Here is a 27,596-nt window from a genome sequence, read left to right as displayed (position 1 = left end):
GCCCTTCTGTCACCATTGTCTGGGGTACAGAATTATGAGCCCTGGTACACTGGAGGTGTTGGTTGTGTAAAACTCACCAGTGTGCATTAAGGAAAGGAATGCTGCTTTCAGGTGCTCTTTGGAAATGTGCCTGTGCTCCTCTCAGAGTGAAAACAAAGTCCTCAAAACCAGGCTCTCACAAATGGCTGCTGGGGAATCTTCTTTCCAGGTTTTCTGTCCCCACTTTTTGCTAAATTACATTGTAGAAGATTTTGGGGTTTCTATTTGCTTTGAAAAGTTGTAATTTCCAGTGGAGTTCAGAAGCAGCTCATATAAAAACTTTCTTTTCTAGCTGTCTAGACAAAATCATAATCCTGTGGGAAAAAACCTGTCTGTTAAATGCTGAAGGTTACCAATGTTTCCAGAATAAGTGAAAAACAAGGTTTTGCTGGAATTGCTAGCCTGGTGCTTAAGCTTTGTGTTCAGAAAATGGCAACTGGCATTTTTCATTTTCTGCTGGCTGGTTCCTGGGAGCTGCAGGCCCTGTTCCCTGGAGCCCAGGAGCAGCATCCCTCATCCCCAGCTCACCCACCTCCAGCTGCCCAGGGCTGCCTGGCTCTGCGGGGCTTCCCTGGGGAAGAGACTTCCTGAAGTCAAAGAGAATATCTTCTGATTGCACATGCTTTGAGTCTGCCCTACTGAAAATCCATGGTGTATTTAAATATTAGGTTTTGGGGAATAGTCAAGAGCAGTTTTTTTCTCTTTAAGGTCTTCTGCTATTAATCTTTAGGAAACAGTAAAGCTGCAAAGGCTACACTGCCCTCTGCAGAGAGAATCTGTGCAGCAGAAAAGTCATGTTCTGGAAAGCTGCACTTGTAAATGCGCTCAATTTAGGATCCAGTAGAGCAGGGTTTGTTATTTTTAGTGAGGAAGGTTGAAAACTGTAGCCAACTCTCATGAACTCAGGTGTGATGCAGATCACATGCTTTGCTTTTTAGGTATAATATCGAATGTCTCACCATGGAGTCTGCAAACGATATCCTGGTCCCCTCTTTTGATGCAAGGAGGAAGCACTGTGTTTTCCAAGGTGACCTGCTACTGTTCAGCTGTGCTGGCTCCCACCCTGCCCACAGAAGGATCTGCCCCTGCAGGGACTATATCAAGGGGCAGGTTGCACTCTGCAAGGACTGCCTATAGCAGCAGCAGGGCTGCTCCCAGCTGGGGACAGAGAGCCTTTGGAGAGGAGTTCCTTAGTACTTCCTGCACTTTGGTCCAGGTTTTCCACTGCAGGCAGAGCTATCATTGCTGGGCAGAATTATCTACTAAGAGAGGAGGGATTCATAATAAACAGCTGTAACTGATCTTCTCCTCCTGTAAGGACATTTGCAGTGTCACTCTTCAGATTCCTTCAGCTGTTTGCGAAGAGAAACGAGTCTCGTGTTCGACAGTGATTTGAAGATGACTGCACAGAATAGTTTGTAGAAAATTTCCAGACCCATCAAACTTCTGGTTTTGTTGTTTGGGTGAAGTGTTTTCTATTTTTTTAATGAGTTAGGACATCCCCCATCATGGTTAGCTAAAGGATCTCAACTTCATTCCAGTAGAAAATTGAAAAAAGCGTGCTTGAGGGAGGGGGTGCTGGGGAAGGAGGACTAACATTTTATTCAAGGTGCACTGGTTTGGGTACAGCTTTGGCTTGAATGGCTACAAAGTGGTTTAGTTCACAAGAGTTTGGAATCATGAGAGAGCTCTGTACCCTGCTATTGGGTTATTTGGGCCCATTTTTTTTTTCTCCTTTTTTTTTAAATTAAGTATTTGTATGCAACAAGGTATTGTCTGCATCACAGCTGCTGCAGCAGAGCAGCCTAAGCAGAGTGTCACAAATGAGCAAATAGGCAGTTGCCAGCGTGTGACACATCTTGGTGACTGCACAGCTCACTGGGGTTGTGGCATTCTTCAGTGTGGAAATGCTACAAAAACACACAACCATTTTTGGAATGGACTCATCACAGTTTACTGGTCCCATTTAGGGAGTAATCCTCGGAATTTGCCCATGCTTCTGTTGTAGTCTGTCTACTAGAAATACTGTGTGAAGCAAAAAGTATCAGCATCATTGGAGCAATATTATCCTTAGAGCCTCAGTTTGCTACAGCTTCCAGTAGTTAAAGTGTTGCTGAATGGCATAGAAAGGTTAAACTCAGCTAACTATAATTATTGTATGGTAGAAATGTAAAATGTCTGCACAACTAGCTAGGTTTTTAAAGAGAAATTTTTTTCTGGAGTACAAGTAAGAGGAGACAAAGAACTGAAAAGAAAATAATTAATCAGTCCTCTTGGGTTCTTTGATTGTTTTTCTGGTTTTAGGGGGCTACTTGTTCCTTGTTTCTTCTTCCCTTTTGATCAGGCACACCAATTACAAATTTAGAAGAAAACAATTCAAGAGTTGAGAATTTAAATCAAAGTTGGTTGGTTTTTTTTGAGAGAAGCAACTCCTCTAAACTGCCTTCTTTTCACAGAGGTAATTTTTGTTATTTTCAGCAGAAGGCAACATGCTTGACAGCACCATTTGTAATCAGGAAGTTCATGTTAAGATTAGTGAGAAGCAAACCTGCAGTCAGAGTCTGTAGGTTTGCAATTTGGACATGCTCTCACCATGCTGGAATAAAACCTCAAATCAGCACAGATTTATTTTTTTTTAATAAAGATTACCAGGTAGTATGAAAGGCAGAGATGCTTTACATTTTCCTTTCTCAGACATATCTACTTGGTTCAGACTTTTCTGGTAAGTAGTGTTCATTATCTGTGTGGGAATATTGATGGATGTGACCTACCATAGACCAGGCAAGGGAGATGCTATTGCACAGTGGATAAATCCTCCAGAACAGTCTATGTTTTAAATTCCAATTTAAAGGCGGTGAATGAGTCTTTTCAAGCATTTGGTTTCCTGCCTCAACACTCCTGCCAGTGCTACCCTGTAACACTCCATAACATCTGTCTGCACAACACAGGAGGTCGTTGAGTATCCAAAAAGGGTCTGTGGGAGCTGTTGAACAGCAGGGTCACCAAGATCTTGGTTTGATGATGTGAAAATCTGCTGTATTTTAGATTAATTTTCCAGAAACAGAACAGCTGGGTTCTCTAATGGGAGGCAAAAATTTTGTATGAAAAGCAAACAAACACAAACCAGTATGAAAATCCCTCCTGTTGCCACAGCTCAGCATTTGCTTCAGTCAGCACAAATGTAGTTTACCACAGTTTCACTGCCCTGGAAAAGCTGGGGGAGGACAACTGGAAATGGGTCTGAGCAGGCACAGCAATTCATTCTGTACTTATATAAAATATCCCCTGCATACCTGTGCATATTTGTGCAACTAAAAATCCTGCCTGTCACAGTGTATGAACTTCCAACTGGTGCTGAAAGTAAAGGCAACAGCAGGACTGGTCTTCAGCCTGAAGTTTTTCAGGCAGGAATTGATTTGGACTGGGATATCACAGAATTATGTTGGAAACAAAGATTTGTGCGTGTGCACTTAAAGGATGCAAAAGGTGGGTTTTGCTGTAGTGTAATTCTTTGCTGTAAATACATGTTTGCTTGCTTCCCCCTGCTGTAAGGCCCACATGGCAATACATATTGCATTTGATTTTGCCTCTAAACCTTTAAAGATGGGAGGGGTTTGGTATTTGTTATTATAAGATTTTCTGGTCTAGTGCTTTGCTCAATGCTAAGTTTGCCTTTACCACAGCAGGGAGAGTTTATTATAAGCTGTTTTTTCATGCTGTAGCACTGTTTCTAGTCTGCTGAACTGAATTGTACATTCTGGCAAAAATGCCGCTTGCGCTTCAGCCAGGGACAGAACATCCAAATTGGCTTCAGAGTCAGTGGTCTCTGATCTTATTTCCACTGAAACTCTAGAGAAGACTCATTAATCTTGAAGAATAACAAATCAAGACCTACAGCTTCAGTCTATATTCCTGTGAAAGGCGACTATCATGAGCTCTGTAAGTGCAGACTCTGCAAGCCTTGCTCGCTGAGCTCCACACACACTCCCCATCACACAGCCGCGTTCCCCGTGCACTGAGACATTAGTGACTCCTTCTGCAGATAAACACTCAGGCAAATCCATGTGGGACTAGTGAAGAGTTTCAATTATTTACTACAACCTGGTTTAGATATCCACATTTCAGGCTAGGGGGCAGCTTTCTGTCCAAGTTCCAGAACTAATTTCTTTCCTAATGGAAGAATAAATGTGTGTAGTCCTGTTCTTGCACTCAAGCAAGGACATCAGAGAGGGGACCGTGCTGCTCTTTTCAGTCTGACAGTAGAGCTTGCAGCTTCCTTTGCTCAGAAGTCAGGTTTTTGCATGACTGCATTTGAATATATTGATCTGCGATTGATGGGGAAAAAAAATGTCAAAAGTTGAATACAAAAACCATTTTACAAGCTTTTAAACATATCTCTCATATCAAGACATTCTTTGTTTTAAAATTTTGTATTTTTGTATGTGACCTAGTTTTTTTCAAAAATCTTGTTCCTACGGGATTAGAAAACTTGAGAGAAGCATTTACATATTTATTAAAATTAACATAAAAGGCTTGCCTTTGAAAGGTAAAGTTGGTAAATACACACTGTTTAAAAATGCCAATAAAAACCTCATTTATTTCATATATGCAAGTTGATTTGCACATGTATAAATAGAGTTGCTTTTTGCATTTTTTGCTTAGTTTCTATGTTTCTTTTTGTAATTTATAGTTGCAGCAGTGTGTTTGCTTGTTCATATCAGATTATGTTTCTACAAATATTTAATGTTTATGTGCCTTTTTTACTTTCTTTGGGGTTTGGATATGTGTTTGGAATATGGACACTGTCTGAACAAGTATAATGGAACACTAATTCCAGGTAAATTGTGCTGATGACTCTACAACTTAGCAGTGTGAATTTTGAATGTTTTTAAGTAGTGGGAAATCTGTTCTAAAACTATATAAGGGTTAATAAGATAAAATATACTATAACTTTTAATAATTCCTGCAAAACATTGCTTCTGCAAGCAGAATGCAATTTAGTGAGAATCTGTGATTTGGCATGAGAGCTCCTGCTGGGACGGGATGTCTGTTCAATGACCAGGGAGCAAAGGAAAGCCATTAACATTCCCCAGGGAGACAATGATAACAGAAAACCTCCAGGAACAGCCAGAGCTGATTTGATGGGCAGGAAAATTGAAGATCCGCATTGAGGTTTGGGAGGTGTTGGTTTTTCAGATAAAGATGTCTCTGCATGGATGTACACGGGGCGGTTCCTGGTGCTACCAGACAATACTGGCCTTTTATCACAGCTGAACCTGCAGCTCTCGGTGTGCAGGGACTGGTCAGCTTATTGCAGATGTGTTTTCTTTTTTATGCTACTACTTTTCTGCAACAGTGTTTTGCAAAGCAGCTGCTGATCGGATTTCAGTAGGGATGGGCTTGTAGCCAGAGCCAGGACTCTGCACCTTCCCAGCTCCACTCTGCTCCCAGCTACTTTGTGTCAGCCTTTGCACCTTGCTGATTATCAAGAATTCAGACTCATTAAAACTGTCTCTTGATAGCATCAGCTCCAAATCAGGCTGTCAGGTTGCACCACTGTCCTTTAAAACCTAGGCAGCATCCTTGATTTGTCCTTAATAAGAACGACATTCCCTCCCCTCTCAGAGTGCATGGCCCATCTGAATTGCAAAGTGATTTCTGAGTTTGCAGCACTGTTCATGTAAACAAAACCCAAATTGCTTTCTCAGGTATGTCTTTTGCTGAGAGTTCATTTCAGGACCAGATTTAGTAAAATAAATTAACTGGGATGAGTTGGGCCGGATATAATCTCATCCAAGGCTCATTAACTTTGTGACTCCCCCTGGCTTCAGTGATAGCACAACTCCTCCATTAATGTTTCTTAAAATTAAAGAATCAGCCCTCCCTTTTTAATAAGTGTAAAGCACTGTACCTTAAATGATAAAGACCTAACACTTCCAGGGCATATTATTCACATATCAGCAACCAGTTTTTCTTGCTGTCACAACATAGATCAGCTCTGACTAAGTTGATGTTACTGATTAATTATTAAGGTATTAGTTGAAAATGTGGTTAAATTGCTGTTCAGTCAACAGTAGGGAGTCTGAGAGATAGAATTTATTATTGTTTCTTTTTAGAGAGACCAGGACTTACCAGTTTCTGATTTCCCAGTCTTTTTTCCAGGGGTGCTAACATTTGGCATGGCTTTTTCCGTGTGATGTTTGTCATGCAGCTGCTATGCCTTCAACTTCTCACTTGTGATCTCTTTCCATCTCCTTTGGCCCCACTGTTATAGGGAATGCTGTAAACTCAAGGAGAATAATGCACTGATGGATGTGTTTTCATTGGAGCTGAAATGGCCAGGAATAAGCAGGATTTTATTGAGAACTGCTTTAATAATATTGCTCTAAATGTAACATCAAAACACACCATTTTATGGGCAGTGACTTAAATCTCATCCACACATTTTCAAGCAGTTCTGTAGGGTTGGGGTTTTTTTTTTAATTAGTTTGTAACTTCCAAATATACTTACATTTAAATGGAATGTGTAAACAGCAACTCCATGTATCAAGTGTAAAATGTTTACTGTAGGAATGTGTTGAAAATAGCAGAGGCTGGACCCCAGAGTGCCTCAGGTGTGAGGCATAATTTGTTGTTTCTTCTTCCAGGAAAAGCAACAAAGTGCAACCATTGCTGATGTGCCTTGCACGTTGGGACCTGTTCATTTTTAACAGTGTCATCCTTTGCATATTCATGTAATTAGAATGCACAAAAGTGTGTTTTAATTCAGCAGACCTCTCTCAAGAGCACTAAGCCACCTGTTTATTAAATGAGTAAATAAAACCAGGTCCTCAAAGTTTTGATAAAATAAGTAATAACTTCACCCTTGACACACAGAAACTGCATTAAAAAATCAGTTGTGCTCAAGTGATTGAAACCCTTCTCTCTGCTGGGCAGTTCAGTGCAGGTGCAATTTACTTAAGTGAGCTGTGCATGGGACCAGAATTTGTCACCTCGTATAAGGGCTCACAGAACTGAAGCATTGAAGACCCTGCTGTCCCCATGGCCACCAAAGCACGTGGCTGCTTCTGGTGCAGGAAAACACATCTGTATTGTCACTGCAAATACAGCCCTGGGTCCTGCAGGAGCCACCAAATCCTTGGCTTTAAGGGGAGCATGTAAATAACGCCTGGCATTTCCTGGAGCCATCCGGGCACGAGTGCATGAAACACGACCTGGCTCGGGCTCCAGCAGCTGCAAAGTAGTTTGAAGTATCAAATAGGCACACGATAAATCAAGTAAAATTGCTGTCTGAAGGCAGTTAATTTTAATGGTGTAATACCCAGAACTAATTTATGTTCATTATCAGGTCTGTTGCAGTACAGTAACAGTGAAAAATATTTTTAAGGAGTCGTGGGTTTAATTTGGTTTTTGCAAGGAATGCAGGAGAGGAGGAGGAAATGGCAGTTTTTACCAAAGGGAAAAAGAGACTAAATTTTGTAAGAAAAGTTACCCTGAAGATTCTAAGAGAGCCAAAAGAAAAAATATCAGGGAATATTTACAAAGCTAATTTGGGCTTGGAGACTTTGATCCCCCTGAGCTTGCTGAGCTGACCACTGCAGGGAGGAGATTCTCCAGAGTGCTATTTGAGGCAGCTCTTTGGGTTCTGGTCTGCATCATTCCCTGGAGGAGTCTTCCTCTTCCTGGGTGAAGAGGGTCAGAGTCTGAATAAGCCCTGTAGCAGTGTAAATTGGGAAAAAACCCTACTGAATTCACTGGAATTAAATATTGCTTTTTGCAAACAATAATGTGGAGTCAATGAGGGGTTTAAATGGACACAAGAACTTCAGGATCAGGCTGGTACTATGGGGTGTTTGGTTTGAATTCTCCCCTAATAGGTTAATCCTTTGTTTTATTTCAACGGTTGTGTTCCACTATATTACGTTCAAGCAGTTGGATTCAAACAGAACAGAACGCAGTGGTTCAGATACTGCCAAGTTCCTGGGGTTCAATAGGATGAGAGGTTTTTTTAATTTTTTTTTTTTTAGAACAGTAAATGTCTGTACTTTAATGGCATAGAAAAATGCTTTGTTTTCACTGTTGTAGAAAAAAAAACTAGGGAGAATTTATTTTTCAATAAACTTTTTTCTTGTGTGATTTGGATTTATGATTGTTTTGTGCTTAAATGGGAATGCCATGAGCTGCCTTTTATCCCAAACTGCATTTCTGGGGCTCCTTCCAACTCTGCAGCTGGGTGTTTCTGTTGCTGCCCCACCTCTGCACAGGTGAGTCCCACACCGTAGCCAGCAGAACATCAGGTGAGTAATGAACTGTTTGCTTTGTTTTGTTTTAAACCTGGCTTGGATAATGGGTTACATCAAGCCTCCTTTCAGGAGGCAGCTTTGTCACAGCAGTAGTTAGAAACTCCTGCTTTCCTATTAATTTACAGCACACTCAATTACAGCACACACTGAATTTACAGCACGCTGTAAATTTGGGAGAAAGGGAAAGTGAGGCTGGGATTGCACAGTGGCTCTCAGGCCTGCAAGACCTGCTGGCACAATCGACTGTGGAATTGAAAGATGGAGCTGCACTGTGGTAAAAGAGCAGCTTTAGAGAGCATTCTCCTGCAGGATCCAATTTAACATGCTAAGCACTCAGGAATGAAACATTTGCATGAGGAACAAGGACCCAGGCACGAAGCTTTGGCCCACGTGGGATTGGGGTGAGCATTCAGTGCCCTCAAGAGGTGCCACACGAAATCACCTTGGCAGCTCTGCACAAATAGGAATGCCAGAGGGAAACCTCTCCAGGGGAGCTGTCAGGGTATTTCAGTGGCACCCATTCTGCTGACAAGCCTTTTCTGCCCACCTCAGGTTTTGTTAGCCCAGCCAAGAGTGAGGGAAGGGCTCTCTGTTGTCAGCTGCTGGGAATGTGGAGAGGTTTTGGTGCAGGCATCCAAGAGTAATAGAGCAATTAATGCAGGAGCAGTATGCAGTGGAAAAAAATAATAATTTAAAAAAATACAGCTCTTTATCTGTTTAAAAAACATTTGTAACACAGCTGCAATGTAGTTAAAAAAAAACACACACAACCACACTAGAGTGTAGCAACAGCTCATTTTTTTTCAATATTACCTTTTTCTAAGTTTGTTGAGGTTTTGGTTTTTTGTTTTTAACGTGGCCACACATAACTGAGTACTGTAGTATCAGAAGAGTACAGAAATCAGTAACTACCAGCTTGGGATGCCTTGTATTGCCCCTCTCCCAATTAATGACACACACCCTTGGTAAGCAAGAGCATAAATGAAGATGTCAAACAGATGCCTGCAGGCTGGCAGAGGTTTGTGGGTGGGTTTGGATATCCACTTGGCCAGTCTCTTCACTGGGGAGTTCTGTGCATTATGGCCACAGAGGGTGGTTTTTCCACTGTGCAGTGCTGCTGCAAGAGCCTTTTATGGCTGTTTCAGTGAGGAAATGTATGTGAATATCCTTCACCACTTGCCCCTTTTTATGGTCCTTGGCATACTTCCCCTTGGACTAAATTGGGTGAAAATGTTGTTGGTTCTGTGTTGCTATTCAACATACCACAATTTCCAAATGTTTCCTACCATCAAAATGAATTAGTGGAGGACACTGCTCATTCAGGCTCTTGTTCTGCTTATTTTTGGAAACATTTTCCTTCCTGTTTCATTCCCTTAATTGTTGTTCAGCTTTGACATCTAAAAAGCTGAAGAGACATCTGTAAAATGGTGAGCAGCTAGAGTTAGATGTGGGCTGTGTTGCAGTCACATAATGGAAAAAAAATCTATGAAAATTGGAACTTGGAATAAAAAATACACCATGCAGCTGTATTGGAAAGCTCCTTTGGGGGAGCTTAAATACTGGATACTTCAACTCTCACATGCTTAGACTGGGTTTAGTCAAACTCCAGCTGGTGGAGAGTCCACAGATGGAAACATTTTGCTGGGACTTTGTGCTGTTCTCAGAACACTTCCCCTCAGTGTGCAAGAGCTGGAGTATCCACTTTGCTGCCTCACACTCCCTTGTATTTGTGTTTATCCTTGTCAGGAGTTGTTATTTTGTTTTATTGATAGTGGAGATTGCATTTAGCTGAAATCTAGGTAGTAAATCTTTGTAGAAAAAAAAACCTGGGAACAGTTTGCAGAGAACAGACTCCAGCTGTCCTCACCGTGTGTCCTGCTTTGCTTGGGAGCCTTGGCTCGGGGGTCCTTGCCCCTGCAGGACCTCAGGGAAGCACTGCCTGGCTGAAGACATCTGCTTTGTGAGGAGAGACACGTCAAAGCAAACCAGTGCTGCACAAAAATGCTGAAAGAGTAAAAACTCCAGTGAAAATGGACTGAGGTGAGAGCCTTTGGTGGCTCAGCAGGTAAGAGCTGGTGATTCCATTGGAAATTCAGGGGATTGTGGAAGGAAAGCTGCCAAATCCCTAGAGACCCTTCCTGGCTTTAATTTCCTCCTCACTTCCATAGGAGGGTGGAATTGTGTGATCAGCCCAAGCTGTGCTGCAGGCTTGGGTTGTGCCCCATGGGTCTGCCCAGTAAGAGGAGCTGGCATTGTCACTTGGCCTGTTTGAGAGGAGTTGCCTCCACTCCTTGCTCCGTGGTGAGCTGAGAGATGACAACAACCCCTACAGCCTGTGCCAGCAAGAGGTGAGCTCAGAAGGGTGCTGGGTTTGGTGCTAGCACTGAGAGCTGACATTTCCCAGTTACTTGCCAAATAACTTGGAAAAAAATGTGCTTTGAGCCTGCCTGCAGCTGAATGGTGGCGCTGGTGTCAGCCCCTGCAGGACCTGAACTCTGAGCTTCCCTTCTCCTGCAGCTCCTGGTGAGTGGGCTGGAGGCTTGGGGGCAGCTGTGCCCACCTCAGAGGGCAGCTGATCCCATTGAACAGGGGAAAGGCAGGAACTGTTCAGTGCTGCCCCCAATACCAATCCTGTGGCTGAAAGGAAAAGAGCAGCTCCCAATCTTGGGGAACAGGAGAGGGAAACATCCCTGGCTGCTCTGTTACTTGCATTAATTATCCTCTCACATTGCATAACCTGGTCCCACATGCCAGGCCACAGGAATGTGTTTTTGTGTGCTGGTCCTGGATGAACACAGCCAGAGGCGCAGGGATGGCTCTGTCACAGCTCCTGTCGGTGGCAGCACACCCAGCACAGGCAGAGAGCTGAGAAATCACTGCCAGCACAGCAGAACTGTGTGGAACCCTTGTGTGAAGCATCTACACAAGTCTGTGAATGCCAGGGATAAACTCTGTTCAAGGAGCTTCCTCAGCTCTTTATTTGACTGCCAAGGAAAAACGCGTTGTCAGGTTGGGAACAAACATTCCTGCTCTGCATATTATGAAGGCTTAATAGAGGGACTGGATGATCTTGGGCTAGATGACCTTTAAAGATCCCTCCCACTCCAAACTATTCTATTAATCCTTGTTCTGTGGCCTAGCATCTCCATGAGCTGGCCCACAAAAAAAGAATGCCAGAAATGCCTTCACTTTTCCCAGGCAGCTGGGATTGCAGAAATGCAAGTGGTATTAGCAGTGGTGAGCACCTTTGTGGTGCATTCCCAGCTGCAGGCCTACCTACAGCTGAAATTGCCCACATCTGAGGAGCTTCTTGTCTGGGGATCTTTGCTTCAGGTCCATTCCTGGAACATCATCAGGGAGCTTCTTTTGAGGTTCTTTTTCCACCATGATTAGATGATGCTTATTTACGGTCTGCCTACTATAGCAACAAGTAAAATGGAATAAATCAGCAGCAGATGTTAGCCTGGTGATTTTTTAAAAATAACAATCAAGATTCAAAAAAATCTGTCTTTTAGCTAAAAGTGAACATTATGATTTCCCATGCCTACCTGCTGTGTGTGGGTCATGGCTGGGGATTCAAGATTGCACCTCGTGTAATCCTGACAGAGTTTTTGAGCTCCCTTCTCTGCTGAACAATATGGCCAGATTCAAAGCATCTGCTCAGTGTCACAGTCATTTTCAGGGATTAATTTGCAATTCTGAGCTTGGCCAGACTTTAATATGTGTCAGTTTGCAGCCTCATTCTGGCCAGTGCTGTTCCTTGTGTGAGCACTGAGGCTCCTTCCTCGCGCCCTGTGCACAACAAAGAGCCCCTGGCAGTGCTGAGGGCTGCTGTGATCACCAGGAAGGTTATCATGTTGGCCAGTGCCAAGTTTCAGGTGATTAGTCCCAATGCTTTTGAGCTGTTGCAGCTTTTGAAAAGTCCATCTTCCCTTAGCCTAGCTAGAAGCAAACTTGCCATCTCATAGTTGGAAAAAATCAACTGGCACTGACATTTAATAAAGAAAACTCACACAGAACCTGTTCCCTCTGAGGTGGCTGGCTCGAGCACTGCCACAGTAGATGGATGAGCATCTACTAGCAGTTACTTTCTGTGCTATTGTCACATACCACACAGTCTCCTTGATGCCAGCTGGCTTTATCAACATTTCTGAGAATCATTTTTTCCTGGACTTTATCAAGTATCGCAAGTATTTCTGTTATTTTCTTGCATTTACCTGCTAATACCAGCAATGCTTTGAAGCACCTGTGGTAACTGAAAACTCTCTGCAATTGGTTTAAATTAATCTGATAAGAGTATGATTAACTTGTTTAACCACATATCCTTTTCAGGTGTCTGTACTTACAAACATCCTCAGAGCATTCCAGAGTTCTAGAAGGAAGTGTGAAACTTCATTAACTGAGTGTTTAACCTTCCTTTGTGCACGAGCAGCACATCTGTGCTGTTTACACCCAGCATTCTAACAGAACTATTTCATGTTTCAGCTGGGTGTTGGTTTGGGTGTCCTGCATACTTTCAGTGGTTTAGGACTTTGGTGTGGCAAAGGTTACACCAGAGTTCAGCCACCACAGTGACCCTTCTCAGTTTTCTGCAGCACTGGGCTACAAACAGGCTGCTGGACTGCATGGCACTTCTGTAGCTCTCAAATGTCATTCTCAAAATTCTCAATGGGACTGCGTGGGAATAAAACCCTCAGGGAAATGGAAAAGGGTAAACAGTAAAAGAAAACTAACACTCATTAAATGTCTGATGTTGCTAGGGTCAGGCTCTGTGATTCTGAGGCTGAAGATGCCTGACAGACACTGTTAATCAGTGAGGAAATACCAGCTCACAGCTCCCTTCATGGAACTGCTGTGAGAGAAAAACATAATGGGAAAAGCAAAAGGGTCTTGGGGTGGCATTTGATACTTAAAAATCCACGTGTGCTGAGTACAGTGAGCAGTCCTACACCTTCCAGTCCTTCTGGAGTCCTTGCTGAATGCTCCTCTGAAGTAGATCCTTTGTCACCTTACAGCTGGGTGACATCATCCTGTGACAGCAAGGCACAAGCAGCATCAGCACTGATAGCACCACTCTGCATACAAATATTTAAACAAACTTAATTCATCCAAAATATATGAAAACAAATGACAGGAGCAGGGCAAATTTCATTTTGCCGTAAGGAATCCTGTATCAAGGCATGTTTCCAATATTGTCACTCTCATATGGGTACTGCCAGGTCAGGGAAAGCCCTGGGGGGTCTCTTCCAACACATATGAGTGGGAGTGGGCTTTTAATGGGCTTTTACTAGAGATCCTTAAGGACCCGGTTAAGTCCCAGACGATGGGAAATGCAATTTTAACATCACACCTGTGAAAAAAAAAAAACAGTGTCTCCACTGTACATCCCTCACTGATCAGTCTAATTGTACATCTACTCTCATATCTGTAGTCTATTGTTATGTACTAGAAATGGGCATTTCTAGCTACTCACCTACTTACCATGGCCTTATTCCAAACTCTACAGTGGTCTGTCCTATTTTTTATTCATCTGTGATAAACAGAAGCAACAGTACTGATTCTCTGTTGTGAAAACTGACCTGGAATGCATCAAATAAAGAGAAAATGGCTATAGCCAGAGAATCCAGTTTAATAGGCTGCTATACAGGAAGACTTTGTTCTATGATACATTCTGGAAATAGTTTTCAAATGTTACTTACAGATACTGTATAAAATAGATACCAGTTTTATTGATTATACATCAAGATTCTTCAATCATTTAACCTGCTATTAAGTAATATATAAGATGTGTGGTGGAAAGTGAGCAACACTTTACAGGACAATCTAAATCTAATAAATAGATCTGTATCTCACCACGAGATTGAGCCACTGCTGTGCCGTTGTCAGACTACAGAGCAACCACAACGTCACACACGCTGGTACAGCTGCAGATGGTAAAGTAGGAGATGAAAATCCCATTCCTTGAGCAGCTCCTCTTCCCTACATGACTTTTTTGGCTTTGGTCTGTACAGTAATACTGTGTGTGCTTGTTTGGTCCATGCAAAGCTATGAACAGTGTCTCATTAAGAAAAAATAGAATTTAAGTTGAAGAGGTATCGTTTCAGTTAATTTGGGGTTGAAATGCAGTATCTCTCTGATCACAGGAAGGGCAGTACCTGCTCTTTCTGGGTGTCTATTTCAACAAGAGGGTGGAAGTAGCTACTGAAGTGTTTTAAGCAACACAGCTCTTGGTGTCCAGACTCTGTGTAAGATACTCTTAGTCGAAGAGGTTAGCAAGGATTGTACTCCTGTTACAGCATGTGTTTGGGAAAATACAGGCCAGGGGAAAAAAAAAATTCCAAAACTCAAATCTGAAACTGGCACTTCTTTACCCACAGGCTTACCACACCATTGAGAACACTTTCACTCTGGAATATACAACATGGCAGCTGGGTTCAAGCTGCAAACTGCATGTTTTCTATTGCCACAGGAATCAATAGCATACTGGAAATAAATAAGAAATAAAAAATAAACCAACCAAAACGCCGCTGTTTGGCTGAATCGCAAGCAGTGTGCACAATATGCCAGATTTACAGAGAGATTTCCCATTCAAACAAACTTCAACAGAAACAGACCACGGGGAAACAAACTGCATATTGAGGAGAATACCGCTGGCAGCACTTGCCGAGCCGCAGGACGCTGTGGCTTTACAGTCCTTGCAGGGGAGGGCAGCACCTTCACTCGAACATCTCGTAGTGGCGCGTTTGCCTCACCCGGGGCACCATGTCCATGAGCAGCCTGCAGGGAGAGCACAAAGGTGTGCTGGGCTACAGCCGGCACAAAGACACTTCTAAAGCTTGCAGGGTTATTAAGGAAACAGCAACAGTTAACCTGTTCTATATGCTTGTAGAAGAAAGCCTTACATAAGTTAGTTTCAATATTCATAATAATATTTACCTAGACTTTGTCACCTTATATCTGACTGGACATACCTTGTGATAACTCTGAATAGTGGCAACGTAATACTTAACTTTGTCACTTTCAGTTTAATGATTATTCATAATCCTTCAAAGAAAAATCCACCTTGGGCCATCACTGAGACCCTTAGAATGACAACTCACTTGTAACTTTACTCAAATACTGCAAGACTCAAATATTTTAAAGACATTACAAACACAAAAATGTGTCATTTTTCCTCATATGCCAAGATGTGGCCTGTGAAACCTAACAAAGACACGAGATGTTTCCTTTGATAATTTTGAATTAGTCTTGTAAATAGTACTTTCAGAAGCAGCTGTATACCTCACTAAATACAATTCTTACAGCTACAGGGTGTGTTACACCACTAGTATCCACTACATAGCACTTTAAAATATATTTTTTAAACAGAAAAGGGGGAATGCTTAGTGCTATGTATACCCTAAAACAGGTGACACTATTAAAAGGATTTTATATATTTAAAGAAATGAAGACAAAGGATTTTAAATATTTAAAGAAATTAAGACAAAGGATTTTATTTATTTAAGAATATAGATAATAGGCCAGCTCTAGTCACCACGCAAAGGATCATGCACAGGACAGCCCCAGACCTGAATATTTAAATATTCATGAATAAAAAAGAGCTCAGGTGGTGTAACAGCCTTTACAGTTTTCCAGAACAGTTAGTTTTACAGTGGAAATTGTGATTATACCGACCTATTTAAGAGTGGTACTCCCCATTAAAATGTTAATTGAATTTTCCAAGTTGGAAAAAAAAAACCAAAAAAAACCAAACCAACACAGCTTCCAGCTGAGGGCTGACTGCAGCCTGGCCAAGGGCTGCTTCTCAATGGGCATAATTCCAACTAAGATGCTCCATCTCCCACTTTCTCTTGTGGCAGATAAGCCACAAGGGATAAAGTCTAAAATTTGGTTTAGATTCCATGCAGTCAAGGGAAATTGTGGTAGCAATGAAGGGCATGGCAGACCTCCATTTGATTTTCTATTCTGTTTCTGGTGTGACTCAAGAAAGCATCTTCAAATTCAAGAGAAACAACATCTGAAACATGAGCAGGAGCCTTCAGTTCAGAAGTTGCCAAAGGTAGGGCTGGGACAGAAATCAAGAGTAAGATCCCTCTTTAAAACTTGGGCACCTTTCCTTTAATTCAAAGGCAAAGCAGTGCTCAGAAATGTGCCATAAATGCAAGGAGGACTGTTTTTATCCATAATTTGTGGTTATTTTTCAGATATTGTATTTCAAGTATACAAAAATCTAAAATTATTCCGATTTCTTTTTAAGTCCTGGTTGCTTTCCAGCTGATGTGGAGCACACAGCCTTTTCTAACCCTTTCCACACATCCTGCTCCAGCACTGGCTGCTAGTCTAATAAATTCCAGGGACTGATTTCACTGGAATTACCTAAACTCTTAAAGGCTGTGACCTCCCACCTCTCAGGGCCAGCCCAGGACACAGGGCCCTGCCTGCTCCCAGGAGATACTCACTTGATTCCATAGGCAGATATTGTAAGTCCAATTAACACTCCTATACTGCCATCCAGGAACCAGACAGAAGAATTGTGTTTAAACACTTCTGCACTAAGAAGGATGGAAAATCCCATTATTCCACCTACAAGAGAGTTGAAACCTAGAAGGGGGGGAAAAAAAATTAAAGGATGAATGCCAGGAACTCATGGAAAGGGAAATGGTTTTGCACAGTTTCCCTGTCAAAGACCCTCTCTTGCAGTTTTTATCCCATTCCATATATTTATTTACATGCTTGGCACTATTGCTCAGAGCTGCAGACATTGCTGATGACATACAGGATAATCCTAGTAATATCTTCTATTTATGCTTTAGATGTACCACAGTAGCTTCTTATCTACTATTTACAATTCTAATGAACATCCTTTCAGATTCCTTTTTTCTTTTTAACCCGTTCTCTTTTTCTCCAAGACTGTCCCTTCAAAATTCTCACAGAGCTTTTGGAAAAATTAATGCCCTTTTCCATTCAACTCCTGTTTGATTGATTATTGATTTGGGGTTTATAAGTCATTCCTTGTGTTCTGGTTTTTAACTCCAAATTCCCTTTTTCTGATTTTTTTCCACAATAACCCAAAAGTTGTTCTATACAAAAAGAAGTCACTGAGAATACATTAATTTGGTAGATCCATACACTATTTAACCTAGATAACAAATGAATGATCAAACCTGAAATATTCTATATTGCTTGGTGAGTTAGCTCTAGCCAGCTGCTGTTTACAGGACTTAGCCAGGTTTTTGCAGTTCCCCATGACTGCCAACAATGATCCACCTGACACTTTTTCCTGAGCCTGTCCTTTGATCCACACCTCTCACATCCAGTCTTTGTCTATTTACTCATTTATACTGCTAACATGTGTTGAAATTATGTATACTGTCTATAGATATAAAGAATATAAAATATAAATTAATAATTAGAATTTTAATGTTACTTCCCCTGCTCCAGCTTAATTCAGAATCCATCAGCACGATGGATCCATGCAAAAGAATAAAACATTTTCATGCCGTTCTTTGCTGATGGTTCCAAATAATTTAAAAGCTACTTGCAAAGGAAATTGTTTTCCCTTCCTGACTCTCATTCAGGCAAAGCTTTCTTTGCTGATGTGGCAGGAAATCATGTAATGGCTGCAGGTATTAATCCAGACACTGTTCTGAGTGTAAGGCCAGCACAGGAAAAAACAGGTGGCTAAATCTGGGTAGGAAACAGGTACCTAAAACCTACAGGAAAGTTGGCTGACATCACTGACTGTCACAGACTTGTCCTCTGGGATTCACAAAATTCAAGGCAGGAAATGGCTATTTTTATTACCCAAAAGGCCAAGAGCTTTTGCTGTAAACAAACTGTACAAATGACATTTTGCCTCATTAGGATTCATACATCCAGGATTTAAAGAGACATTGTTGTTAAGCCCTACTCTAAAAAAGCATTATTAACAAAAATTAATAGAGGTTGACACGTATAAAAGAGAATTTGCTGTTCTGAAAATAAATCTATTTTTTAAGAAGAAAAATTCATGCTCCTTTTACTCAAAACAGTTTGTTGGTCTGGAGCCAGGAATCACAGGAGGTAAATTAGCAGGAAACAGAAAACACTAAAAAAAGATATGCAAGGGACTGCTAAATCTGTCTCAGCTGCTGAATCACATTGTCTCTTCCTGATCATTAATAAATCAAGTACATATGTAAATATATCTTGTGAAAGCGGATATTTAACCACACATGTTAAAATCAGCCTCCTACATTTTCTAAAGTAGTTCTAAAGGGGAGAAGAGAGATAAAAACCAGGCTGAGGTAATTGTATACTTTTTTCCCTAATTTTTTTAATCAAAGAATGAGCAGTTTCCAGCTCAGAAGCAGTATCATTAGCATGAGGATGTAATTATGGGGAAAGAGATTTCTCTGTCATACAGGAGAACAATTCAGAGCTGTAGTTATTTAGGAATTTTCAGTTAATATTTTGGCTGAATAAACTGCTCTGTTTCAAAACTAAGCTACATTTTTCTGAAGGGAGGGTCCCTCATTTGCCTGCCTAGGCACAGCTCTGAAATGGCCAACGTGTCCCAGTTCCACCCTGGCAGTGAAGGAAATCAGACTCACTGGGCTGCAGTTCCCAGCATCCTTTCCAGAATCCTTTCTGCAAGGTTGGAGAGATTTTTGTTTTCAAATGTCTAAAGTGGCAGAGCCCATTGGAAAGAGTAAGATGTCTGAGCTGGAAGTCTGCTGGGAGAGAATCCCAAATACAGGGAGGCAATAGCTTAGTTGTAACCCCCTCACTGCTATTCTGATGCTTTTTTTGCTTCTTTCAGATTTAAAATATAAATACTCATTAAGAATTTATATAAGTGGGATGATAGAGATACACATAATGCGTGCTATCACACATCATCCAGAAAAAAATTAAGTATGTTTAATTTGCTTAAAATAAAGCAAAATTTATGTATCTCTAGAGTAAGCTGAGAATTGAATCTCCTTAAAGTGAAACCTGTAGCAAAGAGTAAAATAATTTAGGTACCACAGCCTATGAATCATGAACACCCTCCAGTGTTTGTTTACTGAGTATTTCACACTGCCCTGGCAGATAAAACTGGAGAGATTTGTAGGGGGCTGTGAAACTTCTGCCATCACTGTGGCCTCACCCATGTGAAAGGCAGATCCCTGGGATTTCTGAGGATTCAGGAGCCTGAGCCCTGCCAGTAAGAGGAATATCTGTACCTATTTATAAAGCATGATTTTAAACCTGCCTTTAAAACCAGAAGCAGTCAGGTGCTGGGCTGATGGAGTGGTGGCAGTGAGGTGCTCCAAGGATGCAGTGGAGGAGATCCACCCTGTGCCAAACCCCAGAGGAGTGCAGGGCAGGGAAGGCTTTTGTCTCACACCTGCCCTGCCCCAGCAGCTCTGCTGAGTGGCAGGGAAAGCACTGTGGTGACAAATGACACCAAAGGGATGATGCACTGTGGGTGCTGGTGCTGATCCCTGCTCAAGGCAGGCAGTGTTTCTGCAGCAGACTTTGAGCTTCATTTGAGCTTTCAGGATTTTACCAGACACTGGCAGTGAGGATGGAGGTGATTTAACCAAAGCTCTCTGAATTGGTGTCATATCCCCCTGCTGCAACCCAGCCTCTGAGTGATACACCTCTAATCCATTATCTGCTCCACCTCTAACTCTATTACTGCTTACTATCACACATTCACTGCTTGGCTTCCACCAGGCATTCCATTTCAGCTGAGCTATCTGTGCTAGAGGCCAGTGGTACCACAGACTGTTCTAGGGTTTGGGTCTGGTTTTTCCCATTTCTCAGTGGCTGCCTTATTTCAATGCTCTTTCACAGCTCTCACCATGCAGGGGTCCCTGGAAGAGTCTACAAAAGCAGAGGATCAATGTCACACTCACCATCAGTTATCAGTGCTCTGCTTGTAAGGACCTTTCCCAGCATAAATTTGATTACTGCCAAGACTGTGCAAAGGATTCCACTTAGAACAGAGACACTGTACAGAAAATCATCCTGGGGAAATAAAAAAAAAAAGAAAAAAAATATGTCAGACATTAGTATGTCTTCTGGTCATGTTCCTCCTATTAATGAAAAATACTACTAATTACTGTGCAATTGTTTGTGCTACTGAGAAACACAACCTGAGACCATGATTTCCTACCTTATGACTTCCACAACAGCTGGTGCTTATTTTGCTTGTATTGCCACCTGCAATTGCTTTTGCAGCCATAATTAATGACAGTTCCAATCAACAAACTGTGAATTGACCCAGCCTCCTCAGAGTCAGGAGATTATATTTACCTGTGGGGCTGAGTGCAGACTGCCAGGTCATCCAATGCCTAATGCCAGCAGTAATGAAGTCCCCACAGGCAGGAGGAAGGCTTGACAATACAATCCCACTTACCAGAGCAATATTGATTCTTGGTGTAAGAAATAACCATTTAATGCTGTTTCTGATTCTGGGCTTGCTTTTGATTTTGTTTAATTTCCTTTTTCAGAAGTCAGGTTCAAGCTACATTAATAAAACTTCTGATGCTGATGTGCAAAGTAAAGTTTAGCTCTTTCACAGAAAACAATTTTTTTCAGGGACTTCCAATTCACAGAAGCATTCCCATTGCTTAATTTGCATGTGAAAGATGTGCTCCCCAGGCTCCTTCAGGAGAGAGCTGTGTGTCAGGGCAGGGCAAAGAAGAGTTAGTTATTATTGTCTAACACCATTCTCTAAAGGCCACCAGGAGCCCCCAGCCCTTGCTGCTGGCTGGTTTGTGTGTGGCTGGGCTGGAGGACACTGCTGGGTGCTGGCAAGCTGCAATAAGGTGCCCAAAGGGATCCCTGTGTGAGGTACATCAGCCCACGGGCTGCAGAAAAACCCACAGCTCTCAGCTGCCACCTGACCACAGAGCTTCGAGTTACATTCATTTATTACTCCTGATAGAAGCTTTAATTCAAGCTGTTGCAACATCACTACAAGTGAAGGAAATAGCAAGAATTCTTTTTTAATTTGTATCTGCAGGTCTAAGTGGGCCAGTGCCACTGGGACCCTGTTCCTGATGAAAACACTCTGGCAAAAGTCCCCGTCGGTACCAAACATTGTCATGATGATTCATCAGCAGCTCCATCCATTTTCATTATTTTAGCAGCAATTTGATACCCAAAGAAATCAAAAAATGGTTTTGAAAGCTGCTTAGGAAGATACTGGGAATTAGATTACTGATATAATGTACTCATTTCTCTAAATAAATCATTCAATATTTTTTATAACGTTTTGTATGTCATATAATTTCTACTTCACTCACATCATGAGCTCATTCTCTCTAGACATGGTACAATATTAACAATATTAAGACAAAATGTACTGAGGGAAAGAGGGTAAAATAGAAGCAATGAGAACACAGAACTCAAGTACTGGGTAAAGGTAGGATAAAAAGCATTCATAAGGTTATTTTAACAGAACAACCGAAAAATATCCAGGCAATTTCTGAGTGCCAGGGAAGGACTAAGGAAATACTGGCAATATTTGGTTACTGTCAATCTAACAAGGAAAGCTGGGAGCTCTCAGAAAGTCTGAAATGACAACAAAGCTTCAAAAGTCTGGACAAGCTTTGCAAAAAACATTCAAAATTTGAGATCCTTGTCAAAACTATGCCTCTAATTTTTACGCATCTTTCTCAAAAATGTGTATTTTCGGTGCCCAAAAACTTCATTTTGATAGCCTAACAGTTCTGATTGCTTAATCTAATCTAATATTTAACCTAATATTTAATATACAGTGTAAGTATAAGGCTTCAGAATAATTTGAAGCAGAATGCTGTGCTCCACTAACATTTCTCTCTTGTCCCACTTGGCACAAGGATTACATGAGTTCCCTTGTTTCCCCATCACCCCACAGACCCTCCAAAGTGTCTCTGATTCCTCCCACACATCCCTACCTCTTATCCTTGCCTTCCCTTCCAATGCAGCACAGGCTTTGTTCCCAGCACAGAGCTGGACACTGCAGGCCAGCAGCGGTGACAGAATAAATCACTTTGCTGTGGACACTTGTGTCACTGTCAGCCTTGGGATGATGAAAAGCAGTTTTCCTACCCCTGTGAAATCCTTGGGAATGCACTGGAAAGTCATTACTAATTGACATTGTTTGGAAAACATCTATGGATCACAACACAAGACATTTTGAAAATTGTTCCAGAGATGTTCAAAATTCCAGTTACTGATTGTGAAAATGCAATGCCTTATTCCCTGTGCTATCATATCAGGTTTCATCCTCTTCATAGCGCTTTATTCAGAGCTTTTTCTTGGGTTTTTTCTTGTCATGGAATGCCACAAATTTTTGGGGTGAATTCACTGTTTTTCCTGCACATGTCACTAAGACCACAGTATGTGGAAATGCATCTTGCTATTTGTTCTGCTATACAGTCATGATCAAAATGAGTCTAGCTACTCTGCTGGAATCCAAGAATGATCTGAACATAATACAGATTTCTGAATGAAGCCATGAATTTCTGAACAGGCTTTTTTACAGAGAACACATATTCAGGATCTAGAAATTATTTCTGTTTGAACGTTTTTTTTTCCACCGAATCACATGTGACAAGCTCATTTTGCTGCCAATACTAATCACTAACTACTAATCACTAATACTAACCACTGATAAAAGACCAAACAAATCAAAGCTGCTTCGTTATCACTGTGGACGCAAGAAAGGGAAGAAATTTAAAAACCTTGCTCTGAATCCAGACACTTTTGGCTGTACCAAACAGCTTTTGCGAAGGTGGTATTCCCGGTTTTATCTCTGAACAATTCCCAAAAATCTCTAAACAACACCCAAATCTCTAAACAACACCCAAAATCTCTAAAAGAACACCCCAAATCTGTAAACGCCCCCCAAAATCTGCAGACACCCCCAAAGCCAGCCGCTCCTGCCGCGGCAGCTCCCGCAGGAGCCACCGGGAGGCGGCAGATCCCGCACGAACCGAGCGCGGCTGCCAGCACAAACCCAAGAGCAAAAACCCTTTAAAAATCTCTTTTTTCAGTACTTCTCTGTGCTTTCTGGGTGTGCAGGCGCCCCAGAGCTGGGAGAAGGAGGGTGAGGCTGTTTGCTGCTGCCAAGGAGGTTTTGCGGGTGTACCAGAGCATCCCCAAAGCGATGCCCGGCAGCACGGGCCGCCCGAGCAGGTGAGGGTGAAAGAGAAGAAAAACAGCTCAGGGCATCGCCTTGGCACTATTTTGGTGCCAAGCAGCTGGAACTGGTTTAGGACAGCAGGATTCTATGAATTAGCGGAGGGAAAGCTGCTGTGGGCCAAGTCCTGGGCTGAGCAGAGGTGTGGGACACGCGGGTGACAAAGGCGCTGTGGGCTCTAGAGGGTTAAACACGTCACCCCGCGGCTGTGAAATGATTCCCGTCAAAAGAACTCATCCTTCGGAGAGATGAAGGCAAGAAAAGCCGTAATGGAGATCTAAATTAATAAAATAAGCCGGGCCATCTGGCACCATCTCCCTGCGGATCTTCCCGCAGCCGTGCCCTCCCGGTAGCCCTCTCCTTCCCATCCGACAGTCATTAGGGGCACGGAGCACATCCAGCCAGGCTCACCCTACCTGCCCTTGCTGCTATTTTAATTAAAGCACCAGCAAATTGTGACAGATGATAAAAATTTAAATTCTGATCATTTCCATACGATAAAGGCTTCCCGGTGTGGTAAATAAAGCACCTTCCTTTTCCATTTCTTTTCATCATATTCCCTCACTGCTTCTACACTGTACATGAGCCCTTAATTAAAGGACACCTATATCTGATTAGTTGGCTTCATGTATAGACCAGCACTGTACATAAAGCAAGGTGCCCATCCTGGGCTGCCTTCTCATTACACAGCACTTTAACAGCTACAATGTGCCTACTTAAGATTTATTTTATGCTAGGTTTTATACTGTGGTTTTATGCTTTCTTTCCTAGGAATAAAATCTTTTCCTCTTTTACCTAAGAAAAGAATAATAGAAGTCAGCAGGCAGCTTTCCTCCACTTGGTCCAAATGCATTGTCCCCAGCTGTGCAGTTGAGAAGAGCGGGTTGCAAAATTGTCACAACAGTTCTGTCCCTGCTTTCAAGGATTTCACCAAAAGCAGCAGTAATCTTATGGCTTCAGAAAAAGTTTGTTGGTTTTTATGTTGCTACTTGGATCTCTTCCTCAATCTATTGTAGAACGCAAAAAAATTAAAAATTTCACAATGGATTCTTCAGTGCTTGGCTTATTAGGTAGAAATATTTTAACCCAGCCTAGTAATTAAGTTGAAAACTGATTTGTGTTCCTAATCTTTCCCTAGAATGCATTTTGCTAATTCTGACCCTAAACCTTTGCCCTGATTTCATGTATTACTTCTACCAGCTCCTCTCTCCCCATTCTCCTTTAGCTGCAGTAAAAATGTTTAGCTGCAGATGTAAAAATGTTCTCATTTCACCTGCACTGTACAGTGTGGAGTCAAAAGACATTCACTGGTATGGGAGGAAGCTCTGTCCTTCCTTGGTCACTCATCCTACTGCAATCCCAGAACAAGCTCTTTGTCCCACCCTGATAGCTGCAGGCTTCCTTCCACTCCTCTGCCCTCTCTGAACCAGCCAAAAGTTCCTCCACACTCCTGCAGGAGCTGGGAATTACTGGTACTGCCTTTTTCCTGCCATTTTTTCCCTTTCCAGAGAAGCTGGTGTCTCACAGTGTTTTGCCTCTCCTCTGCTGAGCCTGGCTCCTCTTGGCTGAGGAGGTAGGGATGTGTTTCTGGAATGCTACAGATGGTGTTGGCAGGAGCAAACTCAGGGCTGGCCCAAACTGAGCTGAGTTTGTGTTGTTAAATATTAATTTTGCCCATCTCTGCAACTCACCATCTGTCTCCTGGATCCCAGCAATGACCCTTCTTCAGTCCAGGTGCTTGGTGACCATCCTCCCCAGCACCTGCCAGGTTCTGCTCCCCATCCCTACCTTCACACTTCCCACAGCCTCCTGCTCCTGCAGCTCCCCCAGCAGCTGCCAAGTCATCTGGGCACACTGGGATCACTAAAAGCCCCTCTGCAGAGCATGTTATTCAGTGAAAAAGGACTCCTCTTCTTCCCCTGAAGGATTATGTTACTATATAGAGAGCAACAGAGAAGTTTCTAATACAAACACTCAAAAAAAAAAAAAAAAAAAAAGGCCAAATCTCTCTCACACTTTCTCCCAAGTAATTAATAGTTTATGTAATCAGTCTAAAGGGAGCTCCTGGGAAGCCAGAGGGTCTCTCTCACTAGCAAGCTTCAAAAGGGATGAGTTCTAATTGCACTTCACTGTCAGAAAACAAACCAAAAGCCCAGTCTCTGACTCAAGCACCAGACAGTCTCTTCACACGGAGATACAAAGATCTATTATTAGTACCAAAAAAAAAAAATCTTATGAATGTTTAAACTAGTCTTTGGTGTGACAAAGCAATCCCACAGCACAGAATGCTTTTTCAAGAAGCAGATAACAAAGACAGGGTGTGCTGGATGCCATGGCAAGGCACGGGGTCTGGGAGCTGAGGGACTGGGAGCTGCAGAGAACCCTCTTAGGTGACCTTAGGACTCCTGCAAAGGGTCTGCTTAACTATTAGATCAGTCATGCTTCCCGTCCTCCCAGAATTCATCCACATTGTTTAAACACCAAAGTTATGAAACACAAATTAAAATTGTGTTTGTCCACCCTCAGAAGAGCGAGACTGGTTTTTCCAATGAGCAGGAAGCTGAGACAAGCAATGCATTCCACATCACCCACCAAGTGGGGAGCAGCCACCAGCTTTTCTTTCTTATAAAATCTGGAAAAATCTTTTCTGGTGAAATCTGGAAACGAGGCTTTTCATCTAAGCAAAGACTGATGTGTAGCTGTTCATTTGTCCAAACCCTGGCTTACTCTTCAATTCAAATTCTCAACAATCTGCAAGAAGAACAGGTATCTTAGGCCAAACTCCAAGCCATACATAGAAATAACAATTATAAAGCAGGATTCTAATGTATAATTAATGTATATGATATTCTGATTTGAAATGGCAAGCACTAAATTATATATGAGGTTCATAAATGTATAGGGAAATGTGTATGAAGACATATGTGTATATAATCATAAGTGTTATTTGTTATGTTGCTACTGGCCTATAATTCAACTGCTGACATTGTTGAATATACGTTTATGATGTATTTATTTTAAACTATTAAACCAATAAATCAATTAGAACTCACAAAGGTACACTGTGCCACCCCTACCTTCCTTTTTCAGCTGTAATCAATAACACACAATAGAATAGCATATGGCCTAATTTTTCAAGAGATTTCATTTGTAAAAGCATTGGAGGCACCACATGAGATGGGCTGCACATCCTTCATACACAAACTGATTACCTCTTTCCTTTGTCCTGCAGGAAATGTCACAAATATTGCATGATGCTTGCTTACTCTTGCAAAAAAGTGTCCTTTGCCATACTAATGAGGACAAATGCCAAACTGCATTGACATTACATGTGTTATACTATTACCCAGGGAAATGCAAGCAGTAACTGAATAGTAAATGGATATTGATTTACAACCCCAGGTGAAATTAAAGCAGCCTTTCTCAGTGTGGTTGGGTTGGGCTTTTTGAGCCTTCTTCAAGAAACAAGAAAAAGTCTGCGAGTTTTTTGTGGCAATGGTCAAAATAAAGCACATCATTCATGTCTAAATTATATTTGTACTATCCAAAAATATCTAGTAATTGACATGATGAAGGAGAGGGGCAAATGATGAAGAGTTTTTTATCACAGAGCTGGCAAGCAGCAAATGCAAACACAAAGCAATGCTCAAAACCTACACTCAAGGATTTTTAAATTCCTTTCTCAATATATTAATAAAATGTCAAAAATCACTAAAATTTACATAGAAATGCAAGCATGTCATCAACAGTATGCAAAATCACTGTTCCTTCTTATTTGCAGTGAAATGTGTGTGTATCAAATCCTCAGGGACAGCATTGGCTGTGGATATTGCTCTCTGAAACATCAATAAAGGAATGGTAATTCCTTCCCCTATTGGGAATTATCTTATTATGGCTAACACAGGTTGGAGAACAAATGCTGAAAGTAACAATAAGGGAAATATTCTCAATCTCACAGCTAGGGGAAAAGGAGCCTCAGTAAATTATTTCTGAGCCAACAAGAAATTATTCTATTTTAGGTTCAACATTCATCATTGTAGGAAAAAAAAAAAATTAAATTACATGAGAAATATTAATTTAAAATTAACCTGAAG

General features: G+C 41.8%; 2 protein-coding genes across 3 annotated transcripts in view; one reads left to right on the top strand and one right to left on the bottom strand.

Annotated features, from left to right (window-relative positions):
- MGAT5 (alpha-1,6-mannosylglycoprotein 6-beta-N-acetylglucosaminyltransferase) overlaps positions 1-8,181 on the top strand; it is a 100,981-nt gene extending 92,800 nt beyond the window's left edge. For both annotated transcript variants that reach the window (XM_041473027.1, XM_041473026.1), the window contains exon 17: positions 978-8,181. In XM_041473027.1, the coding sequence (XP_041328961.1) occupies positions 978-1,176 (199 nt within the window). In that variant the 3' untranslated portion in view covers positions 1,177-8,181. The remainder of the gene's footprint in view (positions 1-977) is intronic.
- A 5,770-nt stretch (positions 8,182-13,951) lies between these two features.
- TMEM163 (transmembrane protein 163) overlaps positions 13,952-27,596 on the bottom strand; it is a 90,056-nt gene continuing 76,411 nt past the window's right edge. The window contains exons 6-8 of the mRNA XM_041473289.1: positions 20,228-20,339; positions 16,802-16,943; positions 13,952-15,119 (exon numbers count right to left, since the gene is read on the bottom strand). Of these exons, the coding sequence (XP_041329223.1) occupies positions 15,059-15,119; positions 16,802-16,943; positions 20,228-20,339 (315 nt within the window). The 3' untranslated portion in view covers positions 13,952-15,058. The remainder of the gene's footprint in view (positions 15,120-16,801; positions 16,944-20,227; positions 20,340-27,596) is intronic.

Source organism: Pyrgilauda ruficollis, unplaced genomic scaffold (assembly GCF_017590135.1).
Source record: "Pyrgilauda ruficollis isolate IOZ18807 unplaced genomic scaffold, ASM1759013v1 scaffold3, whole genome shotgun sequence".
Lineage (NCBI taxonomy): Eukaryota > Metazoa > Chordata > Aves > Passeriformes > Passeridae > Pyrgilauda > Pyrgilauda ruficollis.
Note: the sequence above shows the minus strand (reverse complement) of the source record. Positions and strands in the feature narration are given on the sequence as shown.